At 44.2% G+C, this 9,100-nt stretch overlaps 1 protein-coding gene across 6 annotated transcripts in view; it reads left to right on the top strand.

Annotated features, from left to right (window-relative positions):
* The first annotated feature begins 1,660 nt into the window (after window positions 1–1,660).
* TFAP2B (transcription factor AP-2 beta) overlaps window positions 1,661–9,100 on the top strand; it is a 28,672-nt gene continuing 21,232 nt past the window's right edge. For 3 of the 6 annotated variants that reach the window (XM_079147024.1, XM_079147021.1, XM_079147022.1), the window contains exons 1-3: window positions 1,661–1,903; window positions 4,992–5,018; window positions 6,191–6,649. In XM_079147024.1, the coding sequence (XP_079003150.1) occupies window positions 1,823–1,903; window positions 4,992–5,018; window positions 6,191–6,649 (567 nt within the window). In that variant the 5' untranslated portion in view covers window positions 1,661–1,822. The remainder of the gene's footprint in view (window positions 1,904–4,991; window positions 5,019–6,190; window positions 6,650–9,100) is intronic. The other 3 variants (XM_079147026.1, XM_079147023.1, XM_079147025.1) reach the window with 1 other exon arrangement.

The following is a 9,100-nucleotide window of genomic DNA, read 5'->3' as shown; positions in this document are numbered from 1 at the left end:
AAGGAAAAAAGGAAAAAAGAGGGAGGGAAAGAAGAAGAAAGGGGCATGAAGGAAAGAAAAGGAGGGAGGGCAGAAGGAAAGAGAAAAAAGAAAAAGAAAGGAAAGAATAGGATGGATGAGGGAAAGGAAGAAGAGAGAAGGAAGAAGGAAAGACAAAACATGAAAATTAGAACTGGAAATAAAGAAAGGGTTTATTAAGTTCCTATTGAGGCACCTTTATGCTCCTCTTCTTTGACTTATGGCAAAAATAATCAAGATCTGAAGAATTGTTCATTTTGCCCTACATGAAGCATCTCCTAGGTTTTTATCGAACCGGTATCCACTGCGGTCGTCAGGAGCCCTCTGTCTGAGAAGCATTGGTCTGTGTTGGACCACAGCAGCGCCTAGCAGGCAGGGATTTAAAGACAATCGCCTTTTGCAGATTCACTCTTATCAGATTTAATAACTTCCACCTCCAATTGCCCCAACACTCTTTCCCTCCTGTCATTTATTTTCTGCCCCAGGGGCAAAAATCTTCCCCAATGCTACCCTTCTGGCTGTAGGGAGTCTTCCTTCCGCACCCTGAAAGGCAGTAGAAAAACAGAGGGGGTGGGAAAAAAGGGGAATAAGTGAGTATCCACTTCCTGATGAAATTCAGAAACCAACTGTCTGAAAGAGCAACTATTTATCAGGTTCGTTTAACTTTGTTCTTGTTGTTATTTATGCTTTCCTTAAAAAAAAAAAAAAAACTGTATGAGTCACTTTATTAAGAAAAATATCTTTAAAAAATAAAAACACTGAAACCTCTTGACAGGCTAAATTGTTTTTTCACTGTTTCTTTGAAAAACATACAGCTTAAATCTTCTCAAAAATTTAGGTGACCATTTCTTAAGTCTTCATGATTAAAAACCATTTACAAGCGATAGAAAAGAGATGTAAATATAAGTGGTCTTACACTTCTGTGAAGAAGGCTCAAAATTAACATTATCTGAGCATGTGGATTTACTTCCAACATCTGAAAAAAAAAAATTCATAAAATGGAGATTCCAGTCATAAGGAATGGTGCATGAAATACATTGAACCCTGAATCAACAAGCAGTATAGACTAAGGTGTCCAGAGAATACTGAAGTTTCCAAATATGTTGGGCAAAATGACCAAAAATACTTGAAATGATCCCTGTGGTAGCTAGCTTTTTTGTTCTACAGTGACAGAGACAAAGTTAAAAAAAAAAAAAAAAAAAAAGTTGTATAATGATCAATACAGAGAGCCTTTTTAAAAATCACCAAATCCAATTTTCAAACACTCTCCTTCTGTACACACACGGATAGGAGATTTGTGTTTAAAAAACTCAGTAGTGGTCCCCTCCTCTTTAAAAATCTACATAGAAAATTAGAGGACTAATGGCCCTGGTTTCTCATTATGAATTGTTGAAGATTTTAGTCAGTGGCTACAATGATTCATCATTTTCAATATAGAGGTTTTAAAATGTATGTATTTATCAATCACCCTGAACAACTATCTCTTTTAAATGCACGTTTAGAGTCTGTAGACTCTGTGTGACCCAGAGGTGCTTATATAACTAAATGTGGGTATCTGAGTGTAAATGCGTGTTTATGATTTTTTATAATATATATGTCTGTGGGTTGCATCTAACTCCTGTGTGTGCAATACTGTTTTTCTTTCTGCTGAGGCTTACTTCTCCAGCCTATTGTTTGAGACAACAGATATAAGTTGCGATGGGAGAGGAGCGTCGGATTTGGTGTGTATCCCCCATTTCCAATTATAGATGGATCATTACAGACAGCGGAGTCCTGAGAAGCCAGACATCTGCTCCTCACATGAATGCACTCACCTCCTAGAGACCAGGCTGCCATCATGCTCTGGAAGCTCGTGGAGAATGTCAAGTACGAGGATATCTATGAGGTGAGCCGACACCCCCAGATGCATTTTAGAGCTTTGCAGATAGAGAATTTGAGCTTCTTGACACCCCAACTGATATATATTTTTAAGCGATTTACTCGTAGATTTCCGGTTGGTTTTCTCAGCTTTCTTTAACTTTGAAAGGCTGACTCCGGGAGACTTCGCTATTCTGAAAAAGGACTTTAAGTTTGAAATCTGGCAACTTTATTTGAGGAACTATTTTTTTTTTTTTTTTCTTTTTCTTTCTCTCTTCTCCTCCTTCCCCTAGGTTATGATGGGGAATGTGGCGCTACTTGATGTGGTAAACTGTCAGAGAAAAATAGATTCAGATAAAGGCAGGAGCTCTTCTCGTTTTCAGTATGGGAGAGAATTGGGTTTTCAAGCCTCTTTCATAACAGATTCGGGCTTTTAATTTTATTTTCAATAAAATTTCTGAAACTGTAACAAGCAGATCCAAGTGGAGGTCTGAAAATTAGAGGGAAGAGGTAAAACAGACAAATATATGGATGGATGAGCACAGTATAAGGAGCTGTATCCGACCATTTATTTTATTTTTATTTTTATTTTTATTTTTGTTTTCTTGTGTTTTGCTCCTTTGCGGGTCAGTAGGTCCAAAGAGAGATCGCAGCCTCACTATGTTCGGGCACTTTTAACGAAATCTCCTGCCCAGGTTCAGTGCACGCGGTTATCTCCTCCGAGGCTAGCGCAGCGCCTCTCGGGCTGGAGAAGTTGCGCGCGGCAGAGCGGGAGCCTGACGCCCCGGCGGGGCCCGACCGCGATAACCCGTGCCCTTTTCCGTCTCCGGCGAGGACTGACGCGGCGGCCGGGAGGCTCCGCGGCTAACCCGAGAGGCGGGCGTCCGGGCGGGGCGCAGGGCTCGAGGCGGGACGGGGAGGGACGACAGGTCGGGCCCGCGGAACCTCGCTCTCCTCTCGGCAGGAATAGCCCGGGAGACCTCCAGTTGGGAGCAAGGGGAAGGGCCTTAGCGAAAGCTCCGAGGAGACGTCGAATGAGGGCAGAAGAAAGGCAGTAAAGCCTCGAAAAGGGCATTTAAAAAACGGCGAACGGGAGTTAGGAAAGGGGGTGGGGGTCGAAGCGGATGGGCAAGGCAGCAGAGTTGTAAAGAGAAAAAGTTGGAGAGAAGAGGGAAGAAGAGAAGCACATTCCCGGGCGACAGGCACAGGCAAAGCCCGGTTGGACCAAGCGTTCGTGTTGGGACGCAAAGGCTCTTCAAAGGGCCGGGCAAGAAACCTGCGGCTCCGGGATGACTTTGGAAAGACCGGCGGGGAGTCGCCTTGCGGATATTAAAAGTGGGCGACTCGCCCAAACGGCCGGCCAGCTTCTTACCGAAGCCGCTGGCCCAGTGCTACAAGACAGAAAAGGGCTCCGACGAGCGTCTCTTAAGCAGCGCCCAGCGCCCGCGCCCAGTGTCCTTCAGCTCCCACCATCCCTAAATCCTAATTTTGATTGTGTTTGTGAGAGAGAGCGAGGGAGAAGAGAGAGAAAGAAAAAGATTCTTCTTTCTGCTGAATAATGATTGGGGTTTCCCTTTCCTCGTTGTGGTTGTGTATTGACTGTAACGAAGAGCCGCGCCTCCGCGCCTGGTGGGGTTTGTTTCGGTTCTGCCTCCTTTTCTTTCCTTAACAGGCGGGATAATAGTAAAGTCGAGGGCATTAGAACTATGAACACCCAAAGTAGACGTGACACTGGCAGGGCTGGGGCCACGGTGTAAATAGCTGTGGGTATAGGCAGAGGGATTAAAGTAATCAGAGTAACACTCGTTCTTTGATTATGAAAAATAAACGGGCTAAATGGGAAAGGAGGGAGGGAGAGAAGAAAAAAGGGAGGGAGAGAGGAAGAGGGAGGGGTGGAGTGGAAGGGGGAAGAGAGGAAAGAGAAAGGGGGAGGGTGAAAAGAGAGGAGGAGAGAAAAAATATCGAAGGTGTTCCTGAGTGCCTAAATTTTATGCTCAAAAACCAGGAGAACCCTCCGTTTGTTGGAAGGAGCCTATTTAAGTCTGGACTAAAGTTGAACTTTAACAGAAATGGCAGTCCGGCCAGTTGAACGGGTTCTTGAAACATCCAAAAAGGTTTTCTGTTGCCCCTGGCTTTGCCTGGAAAGGATAAGTTTAGTATACTTGAAGATTGATCGTGTACATTTAAAGTGGAAGTAAAAATTGCAGTCTATGTGAACACTAAAGAGGAAAATTCTGTACATGGATGAAAAGCCCCCATTCTCACCTCTATTTTTTTTTTTAAATCAGTGTAATCTTTCGAATTCAGTGAGTCTCCAAATGTCACTGTAAATAAGTGTGCCCACCAATTTACTTTTTCTCCCCTCCAAATGATGAGTCGATGCCTTCTTATTTTGGTTTTTAATCTGCTTTACACAAAGAATCCAGGGTGATCACTTCTTCCCATTAGGAAAGTCTCGTACAAGAATACCTACATTCCGTACAAGCCCCCAGTGCTGCTTTCCTTCACTGACTTGTCCAAAGGAGCAGAGGCTGCCTTACGCGTGTCCCGGCTCAGTTAATTGAAGTTCTGCCTCTTTCCTGCTAAACTTTTTCCCCAGTCTGCCTTTGCCAGCCCCCTCGTCTGATTACATCTAGTAATTCTCCACTGAATGAACGTCATTTACAATAGTAGGGGAGCTCTGCGCTCACTGCTGCTTCACGCTCCATTTGTCCTCCATTCTCCCTTTAAAGTACTCGTGTAATATTAATAGTCATGAATATCAATTATTATGAGGCGGTGTAGGCAAGCGGAGGGAGGAAGGGGCGCCCGAGCAGTCTGAGCCCAGCTTCGGGTGGAAGAGGACTGCATCCGGAGCCCCGAAGAACGGCAGAAGAAAAGAGGCCAAAAAGACAGCAAGAGACAGATGAACGATTCTATGTGTGTGTGACAGGCATCGCCAATCTTGTTGGAGGGGGGGTATTTTTTTTTTTTTTTTTTTTTTTTTTTTTTTTGATGGCTTGTCCTGGAAACACCTCAAGCTCAGCTCCTGTGTCCAGTTTGCTTCTCTGCCGGACTCCTTGATTTTTAAAAAATCATTGTTTGATTTTGAGCAGTAACCAGGCTTTTTTTTCCAGATGTTAGTCCACACCTATTCATCCATGGTGAGTTTGGATTCACGTTGTACCAGCATTGCATGCTCTCTCCTCTCCCTGTCTCTCTGTCTCTGCATCTCTGTGTGTGTGTGTCTCACTCTCTATCCCTCTGTCTTCCTTTGAGCGCCTTTGGCTTGGTAATTTAGCACCATAATTGGACGAGGCTGCAGCTGCTTCTCTCTGCATTGTGTGTTCTCCGTCTGAGCTCCATGAGTCAGCTGGGAGGGGGGGAGGCTGAACCAAAAACTTTTTATTTGCCGTTGCAGTTTGAAAATTTAGGTGGCTATTTCTGCAAAAAGAACCATGGGAACTTTACCATGGTATTACCACAAAGAAGAGGGAGAATCTTAGAGTACCCCCAATACACCTCCCCCTTCTCTTTTCACTTGGTTTACACTCCAAAGAGGACCAAGAATAAGTTGTCTGGGTTTTTCCCCCCTCCCAAATTCAGGTCCTTCATTTTAACACCCTGAAGTATAATAGCATTCAATATAGAAAAGCAAGCTTAGAAATAACTCCTGCAAACCACAACTCAACTTAATTTAACATGGGCTTAGGATATGATTTCAAATGAGATCCAATTCAATCAAACACTATTTAAGTTATTTAATTCCTCCTGGGGAGGGAGGGGTGATTGGGAACTCAGATCTGGCAAATTCCTGGGAGCTCCTGGAATTACCAGGTTGTGTAAGGGGCTCCAGATCAGCCAGCTGCATTGCCAGTGAAGGCAGAAGTTGCTTTTTAAACAGGGGAGCAGCAGTCAGTTTGAAGTTCTGTTTTGTTATGCTTTGGATCTCTGGGAGTAAGGAAAAAATAGCTTAAAACATGCTGAAGAGAAAATACCATATATGTAAATCTCCTACTTTTTTAATTAAGACATTTAATTAATGTTCACACAGTTCCTTTACTCTCACCCCACTGCCTGCTTTGCACTCCCAAAAGAAGGCTCAAATGTTGGTTAGCGGGTGATCCTCCTTTTCTTTCCTCCCAAAGCCTCCCATTTGGAATTGCTGAAATCATGTGGCCCAGAGTCAACTTAGGGTCTAAGTTTCAGACTCTTGCTTCCCCTGTCCCAGGAAGGCTTACAGAAGTAGCCAGGCTTCTCCATTTGTCCCTTGTATTTTTTTTTCCCTCCCTTTCTCTCTCTTTCTCTCTCTCTCTCTTCCTCTCTCCGCTCCCAGGACCGGCACGATGGCGTCCCGAGCCACAGCTCGAGGCTCTCTCAGCTGGGCTCGGTGTCCCAAGGACCTTACTCAAGCGCCCCGCCGCTGTCCCACACCCCGTCATCGGACTTCCAGCCCCCCTACTTTCCGCCTCCCTACCAGCCGCTCCCCTACCACCAGAGCCAGGATCCTTACTCCCACGTCAACGACCCCTACTCCCTGAACCCATTGCATCAACCCCAGCAGCACCCCTGGGGGCAACGACAGCGGCAAGAAGTGGGTTCGGAAGCCGGCTCTCTCCTGCCTCAGCCTCGGGCCGCCTTGCCCCAGCTCTCGGGCCTTGACCCTCGGAGGGACTACCACTCGGTCCGCCGGCCGGACGTGCTGCTTCATTCGGCTCACCACGGCCTGGATGCGGGCATGGGTGACAGCCTCTCCTTGCACGGCCTCGGCCATCCCGGCATGGAAGACGTCCAGGTAATTACAAACAAGACAATAAATAACGATGCCCCGGGACGGGGTAAGGACAGGGGAGGGGCAGCTTTGTCTCCTTTGAGGGAAGTTATTCTCATCTTTAGAGCAGGACAAGCTGGACAGGACATACATAACCGTGCACGTGTATGTGTATATATACAGACAGCAGCAATTTCTGGAGGGCTAATTGCCAACGCCAGAACCCCTGGAAATTAAATCATGAAAGAAAAGAAATGTATTTTCATAGTTTAGGATCATTAGAATCAAAACTAATGTTTTTGTCTTGCCTCAGCTACCTAACTCCTGCATATTCTCTTCTTGCTTTGTGTGAACAAGCCTGGCACACTACTCATCCACCCCCATAATGCACAACCCATAGTGGGACAGTCCACTGATTTAGCAGGTGAAGACCTGGCTGCCTAGAAGACATGAGTCTAGCATGAAAGTGCAAGGATCTCTGTAGGTTCCAGAGGTTCCTGCTGAATTTGCAAAGATTTAACTAAGTATGACAATGCACATTGGAAGAAAGTCATGAGCTGTTTGTTTAAACCAGGTCTTGCTTTGAATGTCCCACAAAGTGTAAAGTCTTTCCCAAGATAGGATTCCAGATCCCCATCCAAAGATGGAATATTTGTAGGGGACACAGAAATTCACAAATTTCCATGAGGACAGATACCATTTTGGAGATTCTTTGCACTTCTTGGTCCATTAAATGACTGTGGTGAAATATTATCCACCTTCCTCTTGGGTCTCATTCTCCCATTAATACTCTCCTCTCCCAAATGCCGATATCCCAGTTGAAAGGGCATCACGTGTTTATTTCTTAAAACAAAAGGCTCAAAACACTCCCTCACCCACCCACTATCCCATATGCAACCTACACAATGGAACCTAATTTGGTTGAGAATACTTGTTAAACTAAACAAAGAAACATCAAAGAAATGATTCCTAAAAACTGTGATTCTGAGAAGGTTTCCTTCCCACCCCACAATTTAAATAATCTACAGAAAAGATAAATATAGTTGAAGGGTATTTAATTGACATTTGGATCTCCTTTGGCATCATTGTATTTATTATATATCATTTTATACTTACCTCTGAAGTAAAACAAAATGAAAAGGGAAAAAGAAAAGGGTGCTCCAATCCTTCTTCACCTTGCTGAAAAAAATATATATAAAATGTGACAGCAACAAATGCTGTCTCTTTGTGGTCTATGATGGTTTATTGTTTTAAAAGAAACTCGGTTACTTATTATTTTTTTAAAAAAAGACAAGATTACCTGCTTTGTGATTTGTGGCTGGATTTACCCACTGTAATAAGAGTGATGGTTTGTGGATTTAACCAAGCTTGACTGTCTCTGTTTGGAGATATTGCTCATTTTGGAATATCACATGAGAAAGGAAACATTTCATAGGTTTTTTTTTTTTTTTTTTTTTTTTTTTTTAATGCTTTGGGGTAATGTGTGTCTCAGGGGGAAAAGTTTTTAAATTAACCTTTCTGAGTATGGTTCAAAGTGCTGGATAATGAAAGTGGATCAACTCATCACTGTTACTCTTGGTGGTGCGAACACCAGCCATGTTACTTCCACCCTGCTGGCCAAGGGGCTTGGGCTCAGGCAACTGAGTTGTTTTCTCCAAAGAGGGAACAGATTTCTTTTAGTTTTTTAAAAGCCAGAATTTTGAGGGGTTTTGAGTATTTTTTGAAATGCAAAGAGTGAAGGCAAAACAGGGTCAGATCCATGAGTATTTTGGAGAATATCCTTATGAAAGCATGGGAAAGGATATAGTGTTTGTGTGAACAGATTATTGTTGCTGTCTAGAATGGAGACTGCAGAGATGGAGAGAGCTTAGAAATGAGCCCTCTCCTGACTCCCTACCTTTTCCTTCTCCAGCTTCATCCTAGCCCATGGCCTGCAAGGTACCTGCAGGACCTTCTCAGGACAGCCTTCAGTGCAATCTGCAGGGAATATACCCAGTGCTTCTTCTAGCATATAAATAGTCTGTGCAGGGACAGTCCCTATCTCATTCTCCATGACAGACCTTCTGGTGCCAGAGTTAGATTGACAGGACACAGGAAAGGTGACAAAGACAGGGGAAGATGGGTACCTAGGATCAGATACCCAAATCTTAAGACTGCAATTTGTCTACTCCACTTCCAAGTTAGGGATCTGGAGTTCTGGTGCTAAAGTTCCACAGTCCTATCTGGATTTCAATATTCCTTGAAGCTGCCTTCAGAATGGGTTGACTGCACCAGACTGGTCTGTACTACTTAGTACTTAAAAGGGGCAAGAGAGTTGCTTGGCCTGAATCTCAGTCACTTGTTCTATCTCAAAAGCCTGATGTGTATGTGCTTGCATGCCTGTGTGTGTGTGTGTGTGTGTGTGTGTGTGTGTGTGTGTGTGTGTGTTTGTTTCTGGATACTTCCAGCCACAGACCAGACAGACCCCAAGGGTAT

This window comes from Sciurus vulgaris (assembly GCF_902686455.1).
Source record: "Sciurus vulgaris genome assembly, chromosome: 7".
In the NCBI taxonomy this organism is placed as follows: domain Eukaryota; kingdom Metazoa; phylum Chordata; class Mammalia; order Rodentia; family Sciuridae; genus Sciurus; species Sciurus vulgaris.
Note: the sequence above shows the minus strand (reverse complement) of the source record. Positions and strands in the feature narration are given on the sequence as shown.